The sequence below is a fragment of the Prionailurus bengalensis genome, chromosome A1 (genome assembly GCF_016509475.1).
Source record: "Prionailurus bengalensis isolate Pbe53 chromosome A1, Fcat_Pben_1.1_paternal_pri, whole genome shotgun sequence".
NCBI lineage: Eukaryota > Metazoa > Chordata > Mammalia > Carnivora > Felidae > Prionailurus > Prionailurus bengalensis.
The window spans coordinates 1,596,533-1,612,332 of record NC_057343.1 but is presented as its reverse complement, the minus strand read 5'-3'; the positions used below and the strand labels follow the sequence as shown (position 1 = coordinate 1,612,332).

Here is a 15,800-nt window from a genome sequence, read left to right as displayed (position 1 = left end):
CAAGAGACAAAGAAGGACGCTATCTAATAATAAAGGGGACAATCTAAAAGAAGATACAACAATTGTAAATATTTATGCACCCAAATGGAGGCACCCAAATACATAAAATAATAACAAACATAAAGGAACTCATCAATAATAATACAATAATATTAAGGGACTTCACATAAATGGGTAGGTTATATAAACAGAAAATCAACAAGAAAACAATGGCTTTGAATGACTGACTAGAACAGATGGATTTAACAGATATATTCAGAACATTCCATCCTAAACAGCAGAGTACACATTCTTTTCAAGTATACACAGAACATTCTCCAAAACAGATCATGTATTAGGCTACAAAATAGGTCTCAACCAATTCAAGAAGAGTGAAGTCTTCCATGCACCTTCTCTGACCACAATGCTACAAAACTCGAAGTCAACCACAAGAAAAAATCTGGAAAGACCATAAATACATGGAGGTTATATAAACAATGAATGGGTCAACCAGGCCATAAAAGAAGAAATAAAAAAGTACGTGGAAACAAATGAAATGAAAACACAAGGGTCCAAAACCTTTGGGGTGTAGCAAAAGCAGTTCTTTTCAAAGAGAACTTTCTTTCTCAAAAGCAGAAGCAAGAAATCTCAAATAAACAACCTAACCTTACACCTAAAGGAGCTAGGAAAAGTACAATAAAGAATAAACCAGCAGAAGGAAGGAATAATAAAGATTAGAATGGAACTAAATGATACAGAAACTAAAAAAACAATAGATCAGATCAATGAAACCATAGCAGGCTTATAAAGAAAAAAAGAGAAAGGACTCAAATCAATAAAGTCACAAATGAGAGAGGAGAAATAACAACCAATACCACAGAAATACAATTATAAGGGAATATTACGAAAAGATATATGTCAATAAATTGGACAATCTAAAAGAAATTCCTAGGAACATGTAGGTTACCAAAACTGAAAACAGTCAGAAATAGAAAATTTGAATAGACCAATAACCAGCCAAGAAAAAACTCCCAACAAACAGAACTCCAGGACTAAGTGGCTTCACACACAAAATCTACCATATATTTAAAACACAAACTATTCCAAAAAATAGAACCAGAAGGATAAACTTCCCAATTCATTCTATGAGGTCAGCATTATCCTGATTCTAAAAGCAGATAAAGGCAACACTAAAAGAGAGAACTACGGGCCAATATCTCTGATGAACATAAATGCAAAAGTACTCAACAAAATAGTAGCAAACTGAATCCAATAATACATTTAAATTACACTTGATCTTAGCCAAAAGGCCAAGAAGTAATCCAATAATACATTTAAAATAACCATCCACAACAATCAAGTGGGATTTATTCCCGAGTTGCAAGAGTGGTCCAATATTTGCAAGTCAGTCAGCATGATACATCACATTAACAAGAGAAAGTATAAAAACCATATGATCATTTCAATAGATGCAGAAAAAGAATTTGACAGAGTACAACATCCATTCATGATAAAAGCCCTCAACAAAGTAGGTTTAGAGGCAACAAACCTCAATGTAACAAAGGCCACATATGAAAAACCCACAGCCTAACATCATCCTAAATGCGGGAAAACTGAGAGCTTTTCCTCTACAGTAGGAATAAGACAGGGATGTCCACTCTCACCACTTTTATTTAACATAGTACTGGAAATCCTAGCCACAGCAAACAGAAAAGAGAAAGAAATAAAAGGTGTCCAAATCAGCAAAAAAGAAGTAAAACTTTTACTATCTGCAGATGACATGATACTCTATGTACAAAACCCAAAAGACCACCAAAAAAACTGCTAGAACTGATAAACAAATCAGTAAAGTCACAGGCCACAAAATCAACACACAAAAATGTGTTGTTTCTAACTACCCATAATGAAACATCAGAAAGACAAATTAAGGAACTAATCCCATTTACAATTACACCAAAAATAATAAGATGCCTAGGAATAAACCTAACCAAAGTGGTGAAAGACCTGTACTCTGAAAACTATAAAACACTGAGGAAAGAAACTGAAGACGACACAAAGAAATGGAAAGACATTCCATGCTCATGGCTTGGAAGCATAAATATTGTTGAAATGTCTATATGACCCAAAGTAATCTACACATTTAATGCAAACCCTATCAAAATACCAACAGCATTTTTCATAGAGCTAAACCAAACAATCCTAAAATTTGTATGCAAGTACCAAAGACTCCAAACAGTCAAAGTAATCCTGAAAAAGAAAAGGAAAGCTGGTTGCATCACAATTCTAGACATTAAGTTATATTATAATGCTGCTGTAATCAAAACAGTACGGTACTGGAACAAAAATATACACATAGATCAGTGGAACAGAATAGAAAACCCAGAAACGAGCTCACAACTATATGATCAATTCATCTTCAACAGAGCAGGAAAGAATAGCCAATGGGAAAAAGACTGTTCAACAAACGGTGTTGGGAAAACTGGACAGCCACATGCAGAAGAATGAAACTGGAACATCCTCTTTCACCATACACAAAAATAAACTCAAAATGGATTAAGGACCTAAATGTTGAGACCTGAAACCCTAAAAGTCCTTGAAGAAAACATAGGCAGTTATTTTCTCTGGCATCAGCCATAACAACTTTTTTTCTAGATAGGTCTCCTGAGGCAAGAGAAATTAAAGCAAAAATAAACTGTTGGGACTTCATCAAAATAAAAAGCTTCAGCAGGGTGCCTGTGGCTCAGCTGGTTGAGCCTCTGACTTCAGCTCAGGGCATGATCTCGCAGTTCGTGAGTTCAAGCCCCACATCGGGCTCTTCACTCTCAGTCCAGAGTCTGCTTGGGACACTCTCTCTCTCTGCCTCTCCCCTGCTCTCTCTCTCAAAAATAAATAAACAAACATTTAAAAAAAAAAAGCTTCTGCATAGTAAAGGAAACAACCTAAAAAATTAAAGGCAACCTATGGAATGGGAGAAAATATTTGCAAATGTTTTATCAAATAAAGGATTAGTATCCAAAATATGTAAAGAACTTATAAAACTCAACACCCATACAACAAACAATCCAGTTAAAAAATAGGCAGAAGATATGAATAGACATTTTTACGAAGAAGACATCCAGATGGCCAACAGACACATGAAAAGATGCTCATCGTCACTTACCATCAGGGAAATGCAAATCAAAACTACAATGAGCTATCACCTCACACCTGTCAGAATGGCTCAAATCACCAACCCCAGAAACAACAGGTGTGGGCAAAGATGTGCAGAAAAAGGAACTCTCTTGCATTGTTGGTGGGAAGGCAAACTGGTACAATCACTGTGGAAAACAGTATGGAGGTTCCTCAGAAAGTTAAAAATAGAACCACTCTATGATCCAGCAATGGCACTACTGAGTATTTACCCAAAGGATACAGAAACACTAATTCAAAGGGATACACGCACTCCTTTGTTTATAGCAGCATCATTTACAATAGCCAAATTACAGAAGCAGCCCAAGTATCCATCGACTGATGAATGGATTAAAGATGTAGTGCGTGGGGGGGTGTGTGTGTGTATGTATACATACATATGTGTATCTATATGTATATTTATATGTATATAATAGAATATTGGAATGAAATCTTTCTATTTGCAAAGGAATGAAATGAAATCTTTCTATTTGCAAAGATGTGGATGGAGTTAGAGAATAAAATGCCATCCAAAATAAGTCAGTCAGAGAAAGACAAATACTGTAGGATTTCACTCATATGTGGAATTGAAGAAATAAAAGAGCAAAGGGAAAAAAAGAGAAAACTCAAGAAACAGTCTCTTAGCTATAGAGAACAAACTGATGGTGACCAGGGAGGGGGGAGGGCGGGAGGGGAGGTAAGGGGACGGGATCAATAGGTGACGGGGATTAAGGAGTACACTTGCTGTGATGAGCACCAGGTGATGTACGGAATTGTTGATTCACTGTATTGTATGTCTGAAACTAATATAACACTGTTAACTAACCGGAATTGAAAAATAAGATAAAATAAATAAAAATGGTTATGATGGCTAAGTTTATGTCATGTATTTTTCACCACAACAAAAAACGTGCACTTACTGGAGGTCTTCTGCCATGACTAGTTCTCACGGCTTCCTGAAAAGCTGTGTCGTTCTCTAATTCCTAAAGTGAAAAGGCAAATTTAACATTCAACGTGAAGTGAGAATTGAAAACAATAATAAGTTGAATGTCTTCTGTTTGCTATTCATGATCCTCTATGATTCAATTTACCCCACCTGCTGACATCCAGGTAGTGGCTCAAGGACTCCTGTCCTCAAAGCTCCCCCATAACACTACCCAAAATATAAGGCTCCTTCCTTTTCTAGGAAGGGGAGTACTTGGTAATGTCAGTCAACTTTAAGGGTATTTTACTGGCCACTGTTTCAATGTGTGGTATCATTATGCCTGGTGAAAAGATCAAGTACACAAGGATATGGCCTTTCTTCTGTTCCTTTCTTCCAAGTAGCTGGAACAGTAAGAATTGAGAGCTGCAACTCTTCCTCTCCCTTCCTCTCTGTCCTCTCTCCCTCCCTTCTATCCTTCCATATGCTGGGACCACGGCTACCAGCCCCAGGTGAAAACACCGCAGGACATTTCATTTCACTGGAGGAGTGAAGTCTGGAATTCAGACTGGAGCTAAGAAAAGCTTCCCCGTGGAAAAGCTCCATGGGGTCCAACCTGCTGTGCCATTTGGAACCAAAGCCTCAGCTGAAATGAAATGTCACTGTGCTTTGCTGATTCCGGCCTATACTTCTATTCTTCATCAGGAAACGTGAGGAAGGTATTAGTCAAGAGCAAGATACAAATGTTCCTGGGTTTCCAGGACAAAGGTCGTTTTTGACTCTCTCAAAAGCACCCAATCTTAGCAACTACCAACCTTCTAACCAGCCTTTATCTCCTATTCTTTCACCAACACAAAATCTGGCTGTAAGCCTTCCCATACATCTTATGGGCAATTGTCAGACTTGCCTCTGATTTATTTCAATCTATGTCCCACAAAAATATACTTGCTGATGATTAAAAAAAATACAATAAATCAAAAAACAATCACTATTGATCAACTTCTAAAAACTCTGCAAACAATTAAAGTAAAATGTTTATATAACCAGATGCTAATGTGATGCACTTTAAACATGATTTTATTATGTCTAAACCTTCTTTAATTTTTACCTTAAATAATCTTTATAACCTTCCACATCAATTACATAAATTTAATAAGTACACAATTCTCAGTTGGCCATGGAAACTAGGCAACTTTCATATGAAGTATAAAGCCAAAGGTAACCCTCAGCATCATTAATTATACGATTCTGGTGGATCCTTTAGGAAAAGGAAGTCTTCTAATATTCCTATACAACTAGTAAAATTTGATTAATCAATTCAATGAATTCTAACTGACAAACTAAAATTGTCAACAAACTCTCTGACTACAAATACCAAACTACCACAACTTTTGTAATTTTTCTTTGTTCATGATTTTACTAGCAATTTCCATAATCTATGAACATCTGAACAATTATTTCAATTAATTCATTTATATATTAAGCTTGTTATTAGTCCAATTAAGATATAAGAAAATCATGCGTAAAGCAAATGTCATTTTTATCTTACTATTAATTTTTGTGTCTGACATTCTGAATATTCACTTTTTTTTTAATGTTTGTTTATTTTTGACAGAGAGAGAAAGAGAGAGAGAGAGAGCAAGCATGAATGGGGGAGGGGCAGAGAGAGAGAGAGGGAGACACAGAATCGGAAGCAGGCTCCAGGCTCTGAGCTGTCAGCACAGAGCCTGACGCGGGGCTCGAACTCACAGACCACAAGATCATGACCTGAGCCGAAGTTGGACGCTCAACCAACTGAGCCACCCAGGTGCCCCTGAATATTCACTTTCAATTAAATAATGAAGCCACATTGTGATGACCTGAGAAGTTAGGAAGTTTCTCTGGTGCTTTAAAAGTGATCATATTCATTATCTATTAATTCTATTTCTGAGACTTTAGCCAAGGAAATGTTGCTAAAAATAGAGAAAATTGTTTATGTATAAAATTGTTCATTGCATAGTTGTTATTTGCAACAGAAAACTGAAAGTAAATATCCTATGATCTGAAGTTAGTTCTAATCAACTATACATACTCAATAAAATGTAGCAATTAAAATTATACAGTTAACCCTTGAACAACACAGGTTTGAACTGCCATTGGTCTACCTATATATGACTCTTTTCCAATAAATATATTGGGAAATTCTTTGAAGATTTGTGACAACTTGAAAAAACTCGCAAACCATATAGTCTAAATAAGCTAAAAAAATTAAGAAAAAGGATATTATTGTAACAATACAGTATATGACATATATAACATACAAAATATGTGCTAATTGACTTTGTTATTGGTAAGGCTTCCGGTTAACAGTGGGCTATTAGCAGCTAAGTTTGGGGGGAGTTAAAAGTTGTATGTAGATTTTTGACTACATGGGGGGAGGTAGGTGGGTCAATTCAAGGGTCAACTGTATTTAAATCTTTAGTATCATGAGACATTACTTGTAATGTAGTTGGATGTAAAAAAGCAAACAGAAAAGTAAATCCTAGTTCAATTCCAAACATGTTAAAAGAAAACTGTAAATATATGCATAAAAGAAAGACAAAGCAACAAAATGTTAACAATAGTTATTTCAGAGTGACGGGATTATGGGTAATTTAGTTTTCAACACTGAACATGTACATTTTATATACTTATAACCTTTATAACTGGGAAAAAGGGGGAGAGTTCAGTAGTTTTCAAAATCTGTACAAACCTAGGAGAACATCTATGTTTTAATACAAATTTTTAAAAAGGAGTCTATATAATCATACTGTGTGTATACACAGTACACACAGGGAGGGAAACACTTGTGTATATTAGAAAACAGGGAATACACCACAATGTCAGGTGATAGATATACTTAATATAGGTGATCTTTGAGTGACAGGATTTACATCATTTTTCCCCAGTCCTCTGTAGTTTTCAAATTTTCTGTTAAATGATCACATCTCCTAGATCTTTATTTCATATAGAGTAAGTGAATGGTTTCTATTTTCTTTCCAGGTCTTACATTCACAGACTACCATTTTTCTCCAGAGGAAAAAACAATTGAAAAATGACTAAAAGCTATATAAAAAACTAGAATATAAGATTTTCCTAAATTCATATAAAGTCCAATAAATGCTAATATTTGATTATTATATACGAGCAAATAAATTAACAATCGTATCTTTCACCCTCACTCTTTTCACACACTAATTCAAGGTAACTTTATAAAAAGGTTCTGTTTTGTTTTACAGTTTGGAAACTCAAAGTCTCACAATGATATAAACAGATTTAAAATATTCAAGTATTGGGGCACCTGGGTGGCTCAGTCAGTTAAGTGGCCAACTCTTGATTTCAGCTCAGGTCATGATCTCACGGTTTGTGAATTCGAGCCCTGCTTTGGGCTCTGCACTCACAGTGCAGAGCCTGCTTGGGATTCTCTTTCTCTCCCTCCCTCTGTTCCACCTCGGCATACGCTTTCTCTCTCTCTCAAAATAAATAAATAAATTTAAGAGAAAAATCTTAAAAAATAAATAAATAAAAATAAAATATTCAAGTTTTTTTTAATTCAACTATTTGTCTTAACAATTTCATCTTTTAGTTTACTATCCCACTACATATTAAGTAGATATAGATTTGTTGACATAAAGGAATATTTATAAAAGACAAAAAGCAGGTTACAAAACAGTACACACAGTAGGATACCATTTTATCCAAAAATAGAGATGCACATATATTTGCATAGGGAAATGTTTGGTGACATAAGCATTATAAGCTAGTTAATGCTTACCTCTGGGTGGTAATAGTTTCTGTGATTCTATTTCCTAAGTTTTCTATAAAATATTTGTATATTTTAATTAAAAGAAAAAAAATCACTACATGACATTTCAAATTTAGGAAATTAAAAAAACAACTGATTTTAGGTACCTCAAGTGATTTAAGTCTTTTTACTTACACATTCAGATAGCTAGTGCTGGAAAATACAAGTATATAATCGACCCTAATTTGTTTCTATAACCTTTCTCATGATTTTCCCTTTTGCTGCAATTAGTATTCTTAGTGGAAGTTAGTACAGACTTCAGAAGTAGCACTTGTCCAGGCTTTTAATCAGTTTACTTAATTTAAAGATAATAAAGCAGAACCCTCAAATCCAAAGTTTTCATGAACCGGCTGGTTAGCAAAGACCAACAGAAAAACTAGATTTATTTTTATTTTTATGTTTTTACCTCAGTGTCATAGGTTGGATTGTAGTCATTATAACCAGAATAAAGATCATCTTCATCTGTCTCTGGGGCCAGGTGTACATTTTGCATCATTTGTACCTATGAAAAATTGGCAGTGTAAATGTGTTCTTGGTATATAAAATAATCTTTAATTGAAATAAAGTAGAACTACTTAACAACCTTGCTGGTCAAGTTTATTGCCACATATTTTTATGACTTAATTTTTTTTCGCGTCAAATTCTCGGGGCGCCTGGGTGGCGCAGTCGGTTAAGCGTCCGACTTCAGCCAGGTCACGATCTCGCGGTCCGTGAGTTCGAGCCCCGCGTCGGGCTCTGGGCTGATGGCTGGGAGCCTGGAGCCTGTTTCCGATTCTGTGTCTCCCTCTCTCTCTGCCCCTCCCCCGTTCATGCTCTGTCTCTCTCTGTCCCAAAAATAAATAAACGTTGAAAAAAAAAAAAAAGAAAAACTATCATACTGAACACCTTAAATTTATTCAGTGATGTGTGTCAAAAAAAAAAAATTCTCAAAACTACGTGTCAAAACACTCGTTCATCGCTCTCATTTTACATTTATTCCACACCTGTCGCATTGAAAGGCACTAGACACAGGTGCGAGTTAGTTGCCCTGAGTGTCAAAGAGCTCAGCATCAAGTGCAGAACAGGGGATGCAAGAGTCAAGTGCAAAGCAAGGCAGAAGCCACCACACGCTTACCAGAACGGCTCAATTTAAAAACCCAACAACGCAAAAGGTCGGCAATGATGTGGGGTAATCCAGGGTCCTACATTGTTGTTGGGGGGGTAATATAGTACAATTTTGGAAAAAAAGTCTGGCACTTTCATAAAATTAACATCTATTTCTTACAAACCAGCAATTCCACTCCCGAGTATTTACCTGAGAAGTGAATACGTGGGTCTACAGATATATTTATATAAGAATGTTCACAGGAGGTTTATTCATAATAGTCAAAAACTAGAAACAGACCAGATGCCCATCAACAGAATGGATAAGCATATTTATGCAACAAAGTATTATTCAGAAAAAAAAATGCACCGATGACATACATAAAATGGAAGAATCTCAATTAAGTGAAAGAAGCCTCACAAAACTGAACCTTATATATTGTTTTGTTGATTTAAAATTCTAGAAGAGACTAAACTATTGTAGAAAACAATCAGAAAGGTGGTTGCTGTTTAGGCGTGGGAGACTAGAGATTGAATGAAAAAGGGCAGATTATAGAATTTTCTAGGGTAGGGCGCCTGGGGGTGGCTCAGTCAGTTAAGTGTCTGACTTTGGCTCAGGTCATGATCTCATGATTTGTGGGTTTGAGCCCCACATTGGCTGTGTGCTGACAGCTCAGAGCCTGGAGCCATTCTGTCTCTCTCTCTCTCTCTCTCTCTCTCTCGTCTCTCTCTCTGCCCTTCCCCGGCTTGCTCTCTCACTTGCTCTCTCTCCCAAAAAGAAACAAACATTAAATTTTTTTTTTAATTTTCTAGGGTGATGAATATTCTATATCTTGACAATAGTTTGGGTCAGACTGGTAATCACACTTGTAAAAAGTCAACAAATGCATACTTATGATTTTTCCTTTCATTATACGTTTTTTCTTGAAAGAAAAAACTGTAAATAAATATCAAACTATAATATGCATACCTAAGTATTTAAGGGAAAGCTTAGTATCTGTAATTCAGTTTGATATGCATAAAAATAACAGAGAATCTTAAGATTCTCTCTCCCTCTTCCTCTGCCCCACCTGTGCTCACGCACACACGTGTGTGCACTTTCTCGAAATAAATAAATAAAAATAACATGGATAAATGAAAGATATATGATAAAGCAAGTACATGAAAATGTTAATGGTAGAATCTATGTAGCAGGTATGATGTTCACTGTAAAAGTTTTTAAGCTTTACTGTACATTTGAAAATGTTCATAATAAAATATTGAGAAAAATGCAAGACAGAATAAAACAGATGTCAAAGTAAAATAGAAGCGGGAAATTTAATTACTGTATACATATACTGTAAATGCAGTAATTACTAGAGAATTTGGGAAGAATTCTCAAAGAATCATTCAAACTGAGTAATCTTTTAGGCAATTTAGGGGAGAGGTCAGGCTAGGTACCCAAGAAATGTAATATTGAATTACTTTACCTTGAAATACATATTTTTAGGGGCACTTGGGTGGCTCGGTTGGGCATCCAACTCTTGATTTCATGATCCCAGGGTCGTGGGATCAAGCCCCCTGGCAGGCTCCATGCTAGCATGGAGGCTGCTTAAGATTCTCTCTCTCTCTCTCTCTCTCTCTCTCTCTCTCTCTCTGTGTCCCTTTCCCCCACGTGCAGGCACACATGCTGTCTCTCTCTCTTAAATTAAAAAAACACACACAAAAAAGAAAAACTAAATACGTGCTTTTTTTAAGTTGGTACAATTTTAAGTGTGCCAGTAAATTCCTACAAAAATTTCAGCTTAATCTTATTGCTCAGTATAAGGCCAAACATATATGGCTACTTGTAACCTTTTAAAAATTATTTTTATGTGGGGGTGCCTGGGTGGCTGTCAGTTAAGTGTCCAACTCTTGATTTTGGCTCAGGTCACAATGTCACGGTGAGTTCCAGCCCTGTGTAGGGCTCCATTAAGACAACACGGAGCCTGCTTGGGATTCTCTCTGTCCCTCTCTCTCTGCTTCTCCCCTGTTCACGCACATGCACATGAACTTTCTCTCAAACTTAAAAAAAAATTTCTATGTGAAATATAAAATTATCAATTTTGTATAATTCACATACTATAAAACTTACTTTAAGGTGTACAATTCAGTGTTTTTTTAGTATGCAACTACCACCACTACTTCCAGAACATTTTCAACACCCCATTAAAGAAATTTGGGACCCTTTTAGCAGCCACTCTCTATTCCTCCCTCCTCCCTCCCACTTAGCCTATGTCACTAATCTACTCTGTCTATGGATTTGCCAATTCTGGACATTTCATATGGAATCATCAATCAAATTTTTTTCATCAATCAAATGGAATCATCCAATATGTAGCCTTTTGACTGGTTTCTTTCACTTAGCATGTTTTCAAGGTTTATCCGTGTTGTAGCATGCATCAGTACTTCATTCCTTTTTATGGCTGAATAATATTCCATTGTATGGATATACAATATTTTATCTATTAGTTAATGGACAGCTGGATTGTTTCACTTTATATCTATTATAAATAATGCTGCTATGAACATGTGTGTACGTTTAGTGTCAACATAAATTTTCAATTCTATTGATATTGAGTGTATACCTAGGAATGGCATTGAGTCATATGGCAACTCTACGTTTAACTCTTGGAGGAGCTGCTAGACTTTTCCAAAGTGGCTGCACATTTCACACTCCGCCAGCAATGTATGAAGGTTTAGATTTCTCCATGTCCTAGCTAACACTTGCTAATGTCCCCATGGCCATTCTAATGAGTATGAAATGGTATCTCTATGGTTTTGATTTTCGTTTCCTTGATGACTAATGATGGTGAGCATCAGTTCATATGCTTATTGACAATTGTATACCTCTTTGGAGAAATGTCTTCTAGATGCGTTGCCCATTTTTAAAAATTGGGTTGTCTTATCTATGTTATTAAAGCTATATATTCTGGATACTAGCCCTTATCAGATTTATGATTTGCAAATATTTTATCTTTCATTTTCTTGATACCACCCTTTGAAGTGTCATTTGAATTTTGATGATGTATAATTTATCCATTTTCTCTTTGGTTGCTCGTGCTTTTAGCGTCTCATCTGAAAAAACCACTGCCTAACCCCAGGTTAAGAAGATTTACACTTGTTTTAACAATTTTATGGTTTAACTCCTACATTTAGGTCTTGAGTTAATTTTTCATTACTTTTTAAGATGAAAATTCACTACTATGGGAGAAAAAATATCAGATAGAAACGTTTATTCCAAATACCATCAAAGGTATTAAAAGTCACTGGTATACAAATTCCCAGTCCTAAAATAAATAAGTCATAGGGATGTAAATTACAGCATACATGGTCATAATATTGTAGTAACTCTGGTGACAGATGGTGATTAGACTGCGGTGATCATTCTGCAATGCATGTAAATTTCAAATGAAAGTGTCACGGGCGCCTGGGTGGTTCAGCTGGCTGGGCGTCGGATTTCAGCCCAGGTCATGATCTTGCACAGTCTGTGATTTCGAGTCCCACATGGGGCTCTATGCTGACAGCTCAGAACCTGGAGCCTGCTTCAGATTCTGTCTGTCTGTCTGTCTGTCTCTCTCTCTCTCTCTGCCCCTCCCCCGCTTATGTGTGCTCTCTCTCCCTCTCCCTTTCTCTCAAAACTAAACATTAAAAAAATTTTTTTAATATAATATGTATGTTGACTGTACCTCAGTAAATAAAAGTTTTAAAAATAGGGGTGCGTGGGTGGCTCAGTTGGTTAAGTTTCCAACTCTTGGATTTCCGCTCAAATCATTATCTCGGGGTTCAGCGCCGACAGTGACAGTGTGGATTCTTCCTCTCCCTATCTCTCTGCCCCGCCCTCACTCTCTCTCTCTTTCAAAATAAATACAGTTAAAAAAAAACACACTTAAAAATTTTTTTTAAATAAAAGTCACTGGTATAAGATATAGAAAATATTTTAACTAGATAACGCTAAACCAGTGGTTCTCCAACTTTAACATGCATGACAAACCTAGGAGCTTGTTAAAATACACATTGTTACTCCCCCACCAGCAGAGTTTGAGACTCCTTAAGTCCTGGGTGGGAGTCATCACCACGGCCTTTATCCCTAGCGATGTGCATTTCCAGCAAGTTCCCAAGTGCTGCTGATGACGCTGGTCTGAGGACTACTACGCTAAAGGAGGGCTGATTATGAGCCCTATTTAGGTCAGTTCAGCTTACATGCATGTCATGAAAACAAGCAACTTTCAGAAGCAGATATCCTTCTTGCCGGGTTGCAACCACACTGGAATTGGTTTACATCTGAGACTTTTGCTGAACAGACCTCGAGTGAGCAAATTAATTCTGAAGATGTAGAAAGTGAGGCCAGGAAAGATGAAGTGAAGCACCCATAGGTGATATAGCTGGGGCTGGCAGAACAAATACAATTTAGGGTTTTCAAAAGCAGTGTGCACACGTAACAAGCTATTCGTGTTGAAACAATCTGGGGATACAAATTAAATGCCAGTAACACCCCCCCCCTTTTTTTTAATGTTGAAGTTATTTTTTTATGATGCTCTTCTATTGACTATGCCGGACAGTCTACATCCAAGATGCCTGCTGTAGTTCCGCAAAAGCTCACAACCAGAAAATCCACCCGGTAAAAGGAAAAGTGGAATTTTAGCTCTACAAAGAATCTTGGAAAAACAATCCTTCAAGTCTCTGGAATTCTGTTTCATCTTTGTGCGACCGAGTACAGGTTTACGCCTTCTGGTGTGTTATTATTTCACGAATTAAACCTTGCATGAGAAAATCTCAAAAGCTTTGCACAAGACACACACACACACACACACACACACACACACACACACAGGAACGTTCGCCGTGTCATCCGCTATGAAACTCAACCGCTGGTGGCCAGGTCTAATCTGGGTTCGAATCTCCCGGCTGCCGTGGGACTGCGGTTCGGGACAGCCATCCGGCGCGGGGCGGCACTGCCCCGCCCCGCTAAGGGGGGCAACACAAGCTCGCCCGCCACGGGAATCCACGTCCGCGAACCGACCGCCGCGTTTCTGCGGGGCCTGCAAAGGCCTGGACGGGAGGAAGAGCCGGTGGGCGGGGCAGAGCCCCTCCGCAAACGAAGCCCCCTCCCCGCGCCGCGCGCGACGACCCGCGCGGGGCGTGCCGCGAGGGGCCGGCCTCTGGACTGCCGCCCGCCGCGGGCCCCGCGCCTCGCCGCCCGCGCCGGCCCCTGGCGCTCTTAGTCCCGAGGCCCTTCTCCTACCTCGCGGTGAGGGGGAGCGGGGCGGCCGCGAGTCTAGCGGGGAAGACGCGGCTTTCCCGACAACCTACTAAGAGCCCGCGTAGGCCAGAGCGCGGCGCCAAGCCGTTGCCACGCGCGGAATCCAAGGAAGCGGCTCCCACAGTCCTCCGCGCCGGGGCGGGGGAGGAGGAGGAGGGGGCGGAACCGGAGAGGAGCGAGGAGGGGCGGGGGCGGAAGGGGGCGTGGCCGGCCGGGAGCCGGACGCGGGTAGAGGCGCGGGCAGCGGGCGTGGAAGGGGGAGGAGGGAGCCTCCGTTGCGCCGCCTCTGCTCGGAGTACTTGGGAGGAAATAAATACACGGTCTGTAAAGCCTGATGAAATCAGCCGGAAGGATACCCAGGGATGAGACGAGGTTATTATAAAATATCTGCTGGAGCCACCACGCAGATCTTGTGAGCTCGGAAGCCAGTGTTCCGTGTCATCATGGGCTCCCTTTGGTCACCCTGTGAAGTGACTCAGATGAGATGCCTGTCTTCGAGGCCTCGGCTCCTTCCTTTTCTCCTTCCTAATGTCCGCATTAGGTGTTCCCACAGCATGCTGTGCACACCTTATCCAAGCTCTTAATGTACTCTTGTCTGATGAGTGCCTTAAAGGGTAAGAACTGAAACTCTGTGTCCCAACTACCCAGAACCATGTTCGTAGTAAAATTTAATAAAGGCACAGTGTGAATGAGAAATTCATAATTGTTTAATATCATTAGTTTTAAATTTTGAAGATTAATGGGGATCATGCAGGGGAAATGTAGACACTGTAATTAATGAATTTCAAACATTAAGTATACGTTGGGAGACAATTTTTTAATGATCGTCTCTGGACTACTGTGGTGGTTAATTTAATGAGTCAACTGGACTAGTCCGTAGTACCTAGTTTTTTTGTCAAACAGCAGTGGAGGTGTTGCAGTGAGGATTTTTAAAGATGTACTAGACTTTGGGTACAGCAGATTACCCTCCGAAATGCAGGTGGGCCTCACCTAATCCGTTGACAGACTCAAGAGAAGACTGAGGTCCCTGGAGGAGGAGGGAATTCTGCCTCTGGAATGCCTTCAGACCCCAGCTGCCACATCAGCTCTTCCCTAGGTCTGCAGCGTTTTGGCCTGCCCCGCAGATTTTGGACTTGTCAGTCCCACGATTACAGAAGTCAATTCCTTAAAATAAGTCTTTATATATGCATTCTTTGGGTTCTCTTTCTGTGGAGCACTCTGACCAATAGAACTATTTCTTCAAGGATATTTGTAAAGGAAACAGCTTTGGAAGAATGAGATGACCGTCTCCCTCCAATGCCAAAGCCAGATTTGTTGCTGTCGAGTATATTGAAGATTTAATGTCGCCCTCTGAGGCAAAGTCTGGACACTTTGGCCTGAAGTCCATGATGAAAGACTGAAGTTTCCTAAGCTCAGGCTTCCTCAGCAGTGATACAAACCCATCGCACGTGCAGCACCCACCCGCCTGGACTACCATCACGGGACTTGGGAGGCGAGGAGAACCGAAGGGATACGAAGCTCAGGCTGCTTGCTGTGCTGTGAAT

The 15,800-nt window shown here is 38.9% G+C and overlaps 1 protein-coding gene across 5 annotated transcripts in view; it reads right to left on the bottom strand.

Moving 5' to 3' along the window:
* The window catches only part of IFT88 (intraflagellar transport 88), a 133,156-nt gene extending 118,756 nt beyond the window's left edge, over positions 1-14,400 (bottom strand). For 2 of the 5 annotated variants that reach the window (XM_043574755.1, XM_043574763.1), the window contains exons 1-3: positions 14,239-14,400; positions 8,299-8,394; positions 4,068-4,130 (exon numbers count right to left, since the gene is read on the bottom strand). In XM_043574755.1, coding sequence (XP_043430690.1) covers positions 4,068-4,130; positions 8,299-8,388 — 153 coding nt within the window. In that variant the 5' untranslated portion in view covers positions 8,389-8,394; positions 14,239-14,400. The remainder of the gene's footprint in view (positions 1-4,067; positions 4,131-8,298; positions 8,395-14,238) is intronic. The other 3 variants (XM_043574782.1, XM_043574790.1, XM_043574773.1) reach the window with 2 other exon arrangements.
* Positions 14,401-15,800: the final 1,400 nt, after the last annotated feature.